General features: G+C 61.9%; 2 protein-coding genes across 2 annotated transcripts; one reads left to right on the forward strand and one right to left on the reverse strand.

Moving 5' to 3' along the window:
* The first annotated feature begins 5,354 nt into the window (after positions 1-5,354).
* Positions 5,355-7,927, forward strand: GDF15 (growth differentiation factor 15). Its single transcript, XM_068164870.1, has 2 exons — positions 5,355-5,907; positions 6,602-7,927. The coding sequence occupies exons 1-2, from the start codon at positions 5,595-5,597 to the stop codon at positions 7,429-7,431; spliced, it is 1,143 nt and encodes a 380-aa protein (XP_068020971.1). The 5' UTR covers positions 5,355-5,594; the 3' UTR covers positions 7,432-7,927.
* An 897-nt stretch (positions 7,928-8,824) lies between these two features.
* Positions 8,825-11,943, reverse strand: LRRC25 (leucine rich repeat containing 25). Its single transcript, XM_068164786.1, has 4 exons — positions 11,877-11,943; positions 11,241-11,360; positions 10,107-11,037; positions 8,825-9,711 (listed from the first exon to the last, which is right to left on the reverse strand). The coding sequence occupies exons 1-4, from the start codon at positions 11,941-11,943 to the stop codon at positions 9,594-9,596; spliced, it is 1,236 nt and encodes a 411-aa protein (XP_068020887.1). The 3' UTR covers positions 8,825-9,593.
* Positions 11,944-12,196: the final 253 nt, after the last annotated feature.

Consider the following 12,196-nt stretch of genomic DNA (forward strand, 5'->3'; position numbering starts at 1 on the left):
CCTACCCCCTGCAGAGCTGCTGAAGGACTCCCCAGAGCTCCCACCCGAAGCTTGCAGCTGCGCATCTGGTGCCTGGGAATGGTTGGAATTTCCTGCCCAGCTCCTGCCGCGCCGCTCGGCTGGAAGCGTTGGGAGCATCGCTTGCAAGTGTGGGCAAGTCCCAGGGCAGGGCTGCTGCCCCTTGCACCCTGGGCCGAGTGACTGGAGATGGAAAAGCTCCTGGAGCAGGGGAGAATTCCCAGTAGGAGCTTCCTGAGCCAGGGATGCTGCTGTGGCTGAGTATTGCTCCCTGCCAGGGCTCCTCACCAAGCTCTTTCCCTGCTGCTTGGGAGCACCTGGCCCCAGCCCTCCAGGAGCTATCCATGGATGTTCTTCACCTACCTCTGCTCAGGGCTGTTCTTGGCTGGTTCCCAGCCGGCAGGGCAGCTCAGACCTGGGGAAAGGCTTCTCCTGTTGCTTCCCTGGGGCTGCTGCCCGCTGCAGTGGGTGCTGTGGCAGGGAGAGGAGTGCCAGGTGTACACAGCCCTGCCCCGAGTCGGCTCTGCTGACTAATGCTCTCCTGACTGGCACATGGGGCCTGGCCATGCCCAGCTTCATCATCAGCTATTTGCTTCTGCTGGGGGTTAAGCTAGGATCACCTCTCCTGCTGCTTCAGCAGATTTCATTCTCCTGCCTCAGCTAGAGCTGAGTGAACCTCCCCAGGCTCTGAAATCTGTTTGCCTGAAGGAGCTTTGGGGTTGTCCTCTTGTAGCATCTCCTGAGGCTTTCCCTGGTAAGAGAGATGCTGCTCTGGGATGTGCCTGGCTTGGGTTTGTTTTCCTTCATCAATTTCCAGCCCCCTGCTCTGTACTGCAAGCCTTTTGGAGGAAGGAGATCTTCAGAGTCTCCCCTTAGCATGGTTTGGAGCCAGGTCCTGCTGCTGCCTTGTACTTCACTACTGGGCTTAGTGCCACCACCAATGGAGCACAAAAGCCTTGGTATGGGGGCACCAGCTGGTTCTACACCAAAAGTGGAGGCAAAGAGCAGTTCTGGCACCTTGGAGGGGCAAGGCACATCCTCCAGTGAGCAGAGAGCCTCACACTGTGGAAAAGCTATTTGAAGCTCCCCAGCACATCAGACCTGCCCAGCCTGAGCTCATTGCCAGCTCAGATCAGGCTCCTCAGACATTCTCCCAGGGTTTAGTCTGCCAGAGGGGCAATGCCACCACCAGCTGTAAGCACCTTGCTGGAGGACAGACCCTACCACCTCTCCAGGGAGTCCTGGCCAGGAGAGGTTCTCCTTGCAGGTGGGGAATGTCCTCCTGCCGTGGGGAAGGTGGTTGGGCAGTGGCTCAGGAGCTCCCCAGCAAGATTTCCATGTTTGGGGCTGGGCTGGAGCTGTTTCCTGCAGCACTGGGCTGAGGGGGGTGGGAGGGAGGTTAATGGCTGACCATGGCTGCAGCCAGGGCAGGAAGAGCTTTGTCCAAGTGGAGCAGAAATCTCATTTTTGACAGATGTGGTAAGCTTGGAGCAAAGGAAGTGAAATGTGATTCCTGCCACGATGGGGCAAAAGCTGCTCCTTGCTCACCTGACTTACTCTGAGGTTTACTTGAAAACATCTGAAGGTCACCACAGCTCCCACCCTGCTGACTCACGGTGACAGAGACCCGGGAGGTGACCACCCCGGAGGGCAGTTGGCTTCTTTCCTTTCACCAAGGGTTTTCTCACCCAGCTCCTGGAAGTGCTGAAGCTGCCAACTTCCCTAGAGACCAAGCCCTGAGGGCTGCTCGGAGCAGGTGGGTGGAAGCAGATAAGGGAAGCTGCGCTGCCCTTCTCCTTTCAGCCCTTAGTTGAGCAGCTCAGCGAGGGCAAGGATTCTGCCCCTCGTCTGCAGGAGGCAGCCCGCTCCCAGCAGCTGGCATGCTCGACCCAGGTGCTTTGGGGAGCGCAGGAGGTGCCTTGAGTCACGGGGAGCACCCAGCCCAGCGCGGTTTGCCTTGAGCAGGATGCTCCACAAGGAGCTGCTAGACCTAGAAGGCGGAGGGCAGCGCTTCCCCTGCTGCCGCCCGCGGGAACGCCGCGGAACTGCCCACGGCTGCTGCAGGGCGTGGGTGGAGAGCAGCCGAGGGGAAGCTTTGGGCTTTCCAGGGAATCGGAGCCCTTCAGAGCCCGCTCATCTGTGCTCACCCTCACCAGTGCCCCGGGCTGGGGAGCCGTAGGAGGGAGGAGCAGAACCCCCTGGCCCCTGGCCCCCATCTCATCAAGCTGGAGCAGCAAATGTCCTGAGGAGCTGTGAAGCCCTGGTTGCATGTGGCCAGTCTGGGGTCTGTGCCACCACCCTGCGTGGCACCAGTAACTTCTCCAGGCCCACTCCAAGCCCTGCTCGAGTGGGTTCAAGCTCAGAGTTGTGTCCAGCTTGTGTTAATGGGGAAGTGACTAATGCTCATGTTCCCCTTCTCCTTTCTTCTGGTGTTTCCTGTCAGCGTTTGTGAGGTGGCTTCTTTCCCCAGCTGGATGGCTCTGGGGATGGCAGCAGGCACCACCTGTGGCCCCACAGTGCTTGTGTCTGGTGATGCAGAAGGCCAGAAGATCATCCAGATCTTTCCAGGCTTGGCAGCACCTGCTCTGAGCTTTACCCTGGCTTTACAGCAGCTTTTCCAGCCACCAGCCTCCATGGGATGCTTTAATCACTGAAACTCCTGGAGGAGAGAGGGATCAAGGGGATCAGCTCCTGGCAAGCAGAAGCTGAGCAGAGACTTCATTGCTCTCTGAAGCTGGAGCCAGGTGGAGGTTGGTCTCTTCTCCCTAGCATCAAGTGATAGGAAAAGAGGAAATGGCTCAAGTTGCACCAGGGGAGGTTTAGGTTGGACACGAGGAACAATTTCTTTCCTGCAAGAGTGGTCAGGGATTGGTACAGGTTGCCCAGGAAGGTGTTGGAGTCCCCATCCCTGGAAGTGTTCAAGAACCCTGTGGCCATGGCACCTGGGGCCATGTTTGGGTGGCCATGGTGGTGCTGGGTTGCTGCTTGGACTGGATGAGCTTATCCAATGATCCAGCCCTAACAGTTCTGTGCTTTAACCTCTTTCTTGCCTCCTTGGAGGCCCAGGAGCCCCTGGCCACCAGCAAAGCCATGGCCAAGTGCTCCTGTTTACTGCTGCTGTAGATCTGTGTCAGGGAGGTGAGGGCTGCGCTGCAGCACCCAGGCTGTTACCCCAAGAGGAACATGGACCCAGGCAGGAAGAGGCCTTGGGTCAGCCCAGGCTGTGCTGCAGAGGGCACTGTGTGGGGCGGAGGGGCCTGGGGATGCTGCCTGCACCCAGGGCCGCGCAGCCCCAGCCTGCTGAGGCCACTCCAGGATATTTCATCACAGGGCACTCCACACCCACGGCTTGCTCCTGAAACATGAAAGCTTTGTGGCTGCTGCCAGGCTGTAAATCTCCAAGGGCTGGAGCCTTTTGGGGGGAAAACATCCGGTTTGGGCAAACTTGGCCGCTCTGGGAGCTGTCCGACGTCACTCATGGGGCTCGCACCCTGCGCCCACGGCAGGACATCCACTGCAGAAGCAGAGCTCTGGGGGACTTGAGGGCATTGCTGGGTCTTGCTCAACAGCTGCTGGCTCAGGGCCTCTTCCGCAGCCCCATGCCCCACACGGCTCCGACTCGGCCTGGGGAGGTGAACTTAGCACCTTGCAGGTGGTGGAGGGCGCTGGTGGCCCAGCTGGCATCTACTGGGGACACGGAGATGTTGGTGGAGTGTGTGCCATGGTGGCACAGCCCTGAAGTTTTACCCAGAGGTTTGTGTTCCTGCTGGGGTGGTGCTCCCTCTCCTTTCATCCTTGAACTGGGGGAGCTGAAGGGCTGCAGCCACCCTACTGATAAAATCCCCAGCAGGGGGGAATCACAGTGGGGCCAGATGCTCCCAGGAACTCCCTATGGATCCTGCAGTGCCAGATGGAAGGAATGGACCCACTTGGAGCCAGCTCCTGGACCAGCTCCTCGCAGGAAGATGCTTCAGGGTCAGAGGGCCTTGTCTGGGCATGTTCTCTGCCTGGCTGCTGGAGGGGTGGGTGACATGCCAGCCATGGCAGCAGCAGGGTGGTGCCCAGCTCCATGTGGGACAAAGTACCTGAGAGAAAACTGTCCCTGAGGTTTTCCTCTGAGCTACACGAGGGAGTTTCTGTCCAAGCTGTAAGCATGAAACAGGGAAAGGTCTCTGGGTGGGCTCCTTCTGCCCTTCATCCTCCTCCTCTTCATCCATCCCTCTGCAAGACTGGAGCCAGAGCAGGGCAGAGGAGCCGGAGCCAGGGCAAACCCCTCCACATCCGCTCCTCGTGACGCTGCTGATGCTGACAAACTTCTCCTTTCCTGTGCTTTAGGGTGAAATGCTTGGCCTCAGTTTTGCCTCAGGCAACCTCCTGAGAAACTGGGTGAGAAATGACAGCAGCAGGCTGGAGCGGAGGAGCAGCAGGGCTCAGGAGCTGTAAATCAAGGGATTACCACAGGCATGCTCATCCCATGGCTGGAGCTCAGCTAAAGACCAGGAGCTTGGCTCAGCCTCAGGACGTTTGGGAAGTGCCTTGCCTGCCCTGCTGGCACCTGGGAGGGACCTGCCCTGGTGGCATCTGCAAGGGACTTGCCCTGGCTGGCACCCGCGAGGGACCTGCCTGTTGCCTCATCCTTCTGGTCATGATTTTTGGTCCAAGCATCCCTTACAAGGTGGTCAGAGGCAGGTGGTCCCATGCTGGCCTCAGTGGCTTGTTCCCATCGTGGGTTTTATCTCGGCCAGCACAGGGGCAGCCCCTGCCTGGCACGTGGCCTCGCTGGCTCGGTGCCACCCGGCGTGCCTGGCTCCACTGGCTGCCTGCAGGCTGCCTGGGGATGACGCAACCCTGGCCATGGTTGCTTCAGGAGGGATGAGACCCAAAGGCAGAGCTGTCCCAAGCCGCGGGGTGTCAGCTGCCCTAGCAGGACAAGGTCCAACGCTGATCCCCTCCCTCCTGCCGCATATGCCAGGACAAGCAGAGCTGCCCGGGCACTGCTTCCCTGCTCCACATCCCTTTGGAGGGGTCTGGGAGAGCTTCCCTGCCTCAGCCCCAGGCATGAACAGGGACCCAGGTGTCAGCGAGGTGAAAGACAGAGAAGATGCAGGGATGGACAAGCTGCCTCCAGCTCTCGCCTGCCTGTTCGTCATCCTCTCTCCATCACTCCCTGCCACCTGCGAGGCCATCTAATGTCACCTCTCATCCACAGCAGAGGGGAGGCGAGAGGGACCCCTCCTGGCTATGGTGACCCGCAGGGAAAAGAGGAGGTAGGAGGGACACAGATTCAGAGCTTTTTCGTCTCCAGGGCTGCAGAGCAGCTCCCGAATGACCCAGCTCCAGCACCGCCAGAGCTCCCTGCAGTATCCCAGCGGGAAGCAGAGATTCCTGCGGGGTGTTTCCTGCGGCGTCACCAACCAGAAGCATCCCGGGACTGGAAGGGGAGGACGGAGGGCGGGCAAAGTTCGTCTCCTATAAAGTCGGAGGTCTGGTCCTCTCCATTCATTGCCCTGGCAGAGAGCGTCCAGCCTCGGGACGAGAGGGAGCGGACGGAGCCCCCCTCGATCAGCGGCCGCACGATGCCGAGGGCTCCGCGGGGTGTCGGAGCCACCCTCACCTGCCTCCAGCTCCTGCTGCTCTTCACCCGCGTGGAGCTCCGGCCCCACACGTGGGACGAGGACAGGCTGCAGCTGGAAGCCATCAAAAAGGAGATCTTGGAGCGGCTGGGGATGAGCAGCCCCCCCGTGGTCCGGCACCGGCTGGACCAGGAGAGCGTACAGAGGGCGCGGCGGCTGCACCGGCAGAGAGTGGCCGAGCTGATGGGGAACCGGAGCCAGGAGGAGGTGGGAGCTGTGACCACGACCCGACACCTTCATCGCTTGACTCCCACACGTAAGTGACATCCTAGCACCCCCGTCCCCGTGGGTGGGTGGGCACGCAGGTGAGTGTCACCCCGCGTGTCCTCACGGGGCGGATCAGCTCCGGCTGCCCCGACATGTGCGGGGACATGACCGGGCATGAATCGCAGGGCCCCTGCCACCCGTGCCCGGCTGCTTCCCTGTCCCAGCGCTGCGGAGGAGCCCTTTGAGCTGCTCTGATTGACCCCACAGAAAGCAGAAAGTCTGGGACGAAAGCCTCGCTCGGAGACGCGGGGCTGGGAGCAGGGCCGAAGAGGGCTTGAGGGCGAATGGAGGGGAGGCAGGAAGGTTCCATCCCTCGAGCCCCACCTGGAGCCCCAGTTTGGGGTTTTATCAGGCCCTGAGGTGATTGAAGGAAATATTCAGCTCCTGCTGCTTGGGCCTGGGGGGGCCAGCTGGGGTGTGGGGTGAAGGTGACCCTAATGGGATCTGGTGCACCTGCTCTGGCACCAGCTGCCACCCCTTGGTGAGACCCTCTGGCTTGGGGGTCCCTGGGGACAGCCGATCCTGAGTGACCTGGGAATGAGAATGGAGCTGAACCTCCTCAGCATCCCTCAGGATTTGGGGGATTCCCCAGCGAGGTTTTGGCTGCCCAGCAGGAGCAGGTCAGGTGCCTTGGATGGTGGTGAATTTCTGGCTCTTACATCATCTGTCCTCTGTCCCCACAGTGCTGCACTGGTCACACGTCCACCATGGACACCAGGGTGTCCAGGAACAGCAGGACCCCCGGGGACACCAGGACCCCCAGGGAGAGCAGGACCTCCGTGGTCCCCACTGTTACCATCTTCTCCTGTCCCGCACTGAGACTCTCCACCGGCAGCTCCAGGTCGTGCAGGCGGAGCTGAAGCTCTTCAAGCAGTCGCTGGCATCCTCCAGCATGTCCCCACTCAACGCCTCAGTGCCCCCCCGGGTCAGCATCTACTTGCTGGAGGGGGCTGCTGAGACCCCCAGGCTCCTGCAAAGCCAAGAGCTGGACCATGACGCCCAGAGCCTGGACCTAACAGCTGCCATCCAGCCCTGGGCTGCTGGTCCTGAGGACACTCTGCGCCTGGCGCTGGCCTTCACTGCCAACGTCTCAGCCTTGCTGGCCACCTCGGGGGGGGACAGCCTGGTGCTGGAGGTGGTGACCCACCAGACCACGAGGCGGGGAGCCAGGAGACCCCGGGGGCTAGAGGAGGAATGTGGGAAGAGCGATGGGAAGTGCTGCCTCAAGTCGCTCAAGGTCTCCTTCCAGGACATCGGCTGGGCAGAGTGGGTGATTGCCCCCAGCAGCTACTACATGAGGTTCTGCCAGGGCTCCTGCCCACACAACTACAAGCCAGCCAGCATGCATGCCCAGATCAAGGCCCGCATGCACTCCCTCTCCAGGGCCACCCCTGCGCCCTGCTGCGTGCCTGCCGCCTACGACCCCATGGTGCTGATGCACTACGACGCTGAGGGCAGGTTGGTCTCCACCCTCTTCGAGGACATGCTGGTCACCAGATGCCACTGTGCTTGATGGCATCGCCGCCAGCTTGCTCCAAGGCACATCACCACCCAGATGGGGCAGAGCCTGCCCACCTCCTGGCAAGACCAGCAGCCCCCAGACCAGACTCCATGGCATGAAATGTCTCCACACTGGCACCAGCTGCACCTTTTGGCTCATTCCCAGGAGCTCCAGCTGTGAGCCCTCCTCCAGGGCCACAGGAACTTGCTCCCCTCTTTAAACCCAGACTGCATTTAGGAGGTGGATCCTCCCCAGAGCCCACCTGGGATGGGTCTGTCCCTGGGTGGCTGCACTCAGGCCTCTCCTCTTCTCTCTCTTCTGCTTTAGGAACTTATTTATTGCTAATTTATTGTGGTTTGTAGCAAAAAGGAAGCTTGGGAAAGGTTATTTTTTTTATGTGCTTTTGTACTTCAAATGTTTTGTAAAGCTGGAAACGTGTCCCAGTGTCAGTGAATGGAGTGATGGGACCATGGCTGCCCCCCCTGCACCTCCTGGGCTCTCCTGCTGAAGCACCTTCTCAATGGGTCTCCTCCAGAGAGGTGTCTCACAGCTTGGACCCTCAGACCCCCTCCCAGGAGCTGACTCCGTATGGATTTGCTGGCAAACCCTTTCCAGGGCTGGGCCAGCTCCTTCCCTGCCCTGACAGCAGCTGCTGGTGGTTGTGTAATGTTTGGGTGATGCTCCCAGAGACCTTTGAGTTGTTTGTGTCCTTGAGATGGGAGCTGGGTGCAGCCTTGACCCCCAGGTGCTGCATCCAGCTGGGTTGTGGCTGTTGCCCAACTTCCAGGTACAGTTCCCCAGTTCCCCTGTGGGTCTGCCACCTAAGAGTTGGTGGCACACACCATGACCCCAAGGCACTTGTCACAGCTGGATGGGGTGGCTCTGCTGGTCACAGCTCCTTTCTGTCCTGTCCCCCTTTTCCAGCACATCCTGGGGCTGTTCTGGGCTGCCTGGCTCCTCAACAGCTCTTGGGGGGCATCTGGGCTTGAGGCACATAGCCTGTGGGGCTGTGAGCTTTGAGGACAAGGACTTGAGGGACACAAGCTGTGGGGACCTCCACTCTGAGGACCTGAGCCAAGGTCATGTGGGCTCTGGGCACCTGTCCTTGTAGGTACTGCTCCCTTGGGCCCCCTGCTCTGGGGACAGAGGCTTTGGGAGCTCCAGGGACTTTCCCCAGGGACTTTCCCCAGGGACCTCCAGCCTCACACAACTCCTTCAGGTTCATTTCTACAGTCACCCCTGTGCCACCAACGCCACTCCTCGGGGCTGCCAATGCCATTAACAGCAGCTGGCGTCACCCCACTGCTGCCAGAGGGAGAGAGCCAGCCTGGAGATGGCACCAGCCCTGGAGCTGCCACCCTGTGTTGTGCCCAGGGCTCAGCAGACCACAAGCCACACAGGGAAATTAAGATAATTAAACCATTTTTTAATGGAGCATCACAAGGGCTGGAACTCAGGGGACCCAGAGAGAGCTGGGGGGACATCCAAACTGTGGGGTCCCTATGTCCCCAAGCTGTCAGTCCCCTTGGAGTTCACAGTCTGGAAGTGCCAGGCTTGGAGACTTTGCCAGAAGCACTGAAGAGAGGGATTCAGGGACTTTGTTTGCTCTGCTCCCCAAACTGGGAGATTTATCAGGAAAAGGAGCGGTGCAGTCGGTCCCAGTGTCCAGATGTCCCCAGCTGCCAGCACGTCCCCCACGACCTCTGCACCCTGGCACTCTCCACCAGCAACTAAAAGGGGAAGAGGAACTGTGTGCTGCGGTCACCCCACGTCCCCCACTCTGCCAGGCATCCCGGGGGGGCCCACACGTGTCCCGAGCCGGGGAGGCTCCGGCGCTGGCTGCTGGCGGATGCTGCGCTGAGCTGTCCCCGCGCTTGGTGGCCACCGGCCCCGGAAGGAAGCTCCAGCCCTCAGCCCTCGCCTTACGGTGGGAACTGGGGCGAAGGAGGGGGCCAGAGGGGGGGGCATTAAAAATCCACACCCCCTCGCCTTGAGAAAGGTGTCCCTGGCAGGATGTGTGCGTGGGGACCATGCCTGTCCCTGTCCCAGCAATGGGGGGACCCGGGGGGCTCACATCCATAGGAAGAGACCACCCCTGTCCCCACTGGGGGGGCCACCAGGGAAGGTCCTGAGGACACAAGAAGGTGGGGAGCAGAGCTGCAGCCCCCAGCCCCTCACGGCCGGTCAGGGACGATGTAGAGGTTGTCCTCGCTGGGGCTCTGCGTGTTGGCGTAGATGGGCTGCTCCCCCTGGCTCTCCAGGAAATAGTCATCGTCCACTGGCACCTGGGGGCTGGGGGGACAGAGGGTGGCACTCGCTGCACTGTGCCAGGCCGTGGGGTGGCCCCAGGCGTCCAGTCCCTGATGGGGGAGTGAACACCATGGGGTGGCTGTGGGGAGGTGGGAAGAAGGAATGGGTTCAGCCTGGGCCTGGGGATGGTGGGGTGGCATGGTTGGCACTGCTCTGGGTGGCATGGGGTGGCATGGATGGGACTGGACAGCATGGGATGGGAAGGGAGCACGGGATTTGATGGGACAGGGTGAGGTGAGATGGCATGGCAGGGGATGGGGCAGTGGGATGGGAGGGCATGGGTTAGGGTTAGGAGGATGGGAGGGCATGGCACAGGACAGGAGGAGCTGGGGTGAGACAGCACAGCACAGTGCGGGAGGGGGGCACCAGAGCCTCACCTGTAGCGCTGCTCCTGCCCCCATCCCGGCGTCCAGCTCCGAGCGGCCGGGGCCGCGCAGGGGCTCACAAAGACGTTCTCATAGTCCGGTGCGGTGACAACATCCGTGGTGCTCAGCTCCGTGGTGCCCAGCTCGGCAGCCCGGCTGATGTAGCGAGGCTGCCCGTGGGCCGTGGCAGGCTCCCTTTTGCCCCATCCCACCCCGGTAGCGCCGATGGCCACTTTCCTCCACCGGTAGCAAGCCATGGCCGTGCCCAGCAGCACGATGGCCACCGCCGCGGCGGCCCCTGCCAAGCCGGCTGCCAGCCCCACGCTGGTGCCACACTCCCTGCTGTAGAAATCGGTGACGTTGCAGGCATCGCTGTAGGACGTGAAGCAGAGGCACTGGGGCACGGCGCACTCGGGCTGGGAGCAGGAGCAGGGTGCCAGGATGCTGCCAACCACGTCGCAGCGGCACGACACGGTCAGATGCCTCAGGCTGGGCTGGAAAGCGGTGGGGGGCACAGCGGGCAGGGGGTTCCCCTCCAACCTCAGGCTCTGCAGAGCCGTGGCGTTGGCGAAGAAGTCGCGGGGCAGCTCCTGCAGCTCGTTATGCTGCAGCTGCAGCCGCTGCAGCCCCCGCGCCTGGCTCAGGAAAGCGGCCGGGAGCCCCCGCAGCCCGTTGTGGGACAAGTCCAGCTCCTCCAGCCCTGGTGCCAGTTGGGCCGAGGGGCTCAGCCCCACGATGCCATTGTGGCTCAGCCGCAGCAGGCGCTGCCCCGCGAATGGCCTCCAGTCCAGCTCGGGGCATCCGTGGCTGCTGTTGCTCAAGTCCAGCTCGGCCGAGGCGCCCGGCGGCACCGTGAAGCAGGGGGACGCGGGGGACACGAGGAGCAGCAGCAGCATGAGGGGGAGCATAGGGTACCCCATGACCCCTCCACTCTTCCTGGCACCTGGACGAGAAACAGGGGGGATCAGCGAGACCCGCCGGAACGGACCCCAATCCTGCTGAGCGTGCTGGGTTCTCCCTCCCAGCACGAACCAGCGCAGCCCAGCCTGCCACCCGCCTTGCTCCTTCTCTTCCAGGACAGGGCAGTGCCCAGGAGTCCTGGCATATGGGGTTTGTGGCCCCCCCAGCCCCAGCACCCCAACTCGCCTGTGTTCCAGCCGCCCCTCCGCCCGGCACAGGCAGAGGCAGGGGAAGAGGAACAAGGCGGGTCCCACTCTCCCGTGTCACCCTGGTGGGGCGTAGCCAGCCCCGTGGGGGGCAGGGGAGCTGCACCCCCACACACACTGCATCACCCCTTGGCCACCGCTGGACCCCACAACACCTTTCCTGGGTGCTGAGGGCTCTGACCCCAGGTGCTGCTCACTGCTTGAGAGGCCTCGGTGGAGGGGGAGGTCAGGGCTGGGGAGGTCCTGCCTGGTGGGTGTCAGCTGTGTGTGTCCACCCCCCCGTGTCCGAGTCCCTCCCGTGGCCGTGTCGATCCGTGCCCACCGCCTCCCTTTCTCGTCTCTCTGTGTCCCCTGAGTCCATTTCCATTCATCCCTTTCCTCTCGGGTCCGTGTCCCTCCGCGTCCGCCGTGCTCGTGTCTGCCCCCTTGCGTCCATGTCTCTCCATGGCCACCCCCTCACGTCCGTGTCCCTTTGTGTCACTCCCTCGTGTCTGTGCCCACCCTCTCATGCCCGTGTCCCTCTGTGATCACCGTGTCCGCCCTCTTGCGTTCATGTCCCTGTGTCCCTCTGTATCCATCTTCCCATGTCCCTGTCGCCCCGTGCCCACCCTCTCACATCCGTGTCGCTCTGTGACTACCGTGTCCGTGTCCATGTCCACCCCCTCGTGTCCGTGTTCCGTCATGTTCGTGTCTGTGTCCCCCCCCCCGTCCACCCTCTCGCATCCATATCCCTCTGTGTCCCATCATGTCCGCGTCTCTCTGTGACCATCATATCCGTGTCCATCTCTTCGTGTCCGCCTCCGCTCGTGTCCGTGTCCCTGTGACCACCCTGCCGGTGTTCCCCCTTCTCCTCTCCACCCCTCTGCGGTCCCCACCGCCCCCCCCAGCTCTCCGCCATCGCCCTTTTAAGGGCGGCGGGGGGACGGCGGCTGCTGG

Source organism: Melanerpes formicivorus, unplaced genomic scaffold, assembly GCF_026170545.1.
Source record: "Melanerpes formicivorus ecotype bairdi unplaced genomic scaffold, bMelFor1.0.p_v2 SCAF_83, whole genome shotgun sequence".
In the NCBI taxonomy this organism is placed as follows: domain Eukaryota; kingdom Metazoa; phylum Chordata; class Aves; order Piciformes; family Picidae; genus Melanerpes; species Melanerpes formicivorus.

What these genes read in the sequence shown, in the direction of transcription:
- GDF15 (XM_068164870.1), top strand. Translation starts at nt 5,595, where the DNA reads ATGCCGAGGGCTCCGCGGGGTGTCGGAGCCACCCTCACCTGCCTCCAG. An exon ending in TCATCGCTTGACTCCCACAC is followed by an intron (nt 5,908 to 6,601) that starts GTAAGTGACATC and finishes CTGTCCCCACAG; the next exon opens with TGCTGCACTGGTCACACGTC.
- LRRC25 (XM_068164786.1), bottom strand. Translation starts at nt 11,943, where the DNA reads ATGACGGAACACGGACACGAGGGGGTGGACATGGACACGGACACGGTA. An exon ending in GAGGGGCGGCTGGAACACAG is followed by an intron (nt 11,038 to 11,240) that starts GCGAGTTGGGGT and finishes TTTCTCGTCCAG; the next exon opens with GTGCCAGGAAGAGTGGAGGG. An exon ending in GGGCAGGAGCAGCGCTACAG is followed by an intron (nt 9,712 to 10,106) that starts GTGAGGCTCTGG and finishes CTGTCCCCCCAG; the next exon opens with CCCCCAGGTGCCAGTGGACG.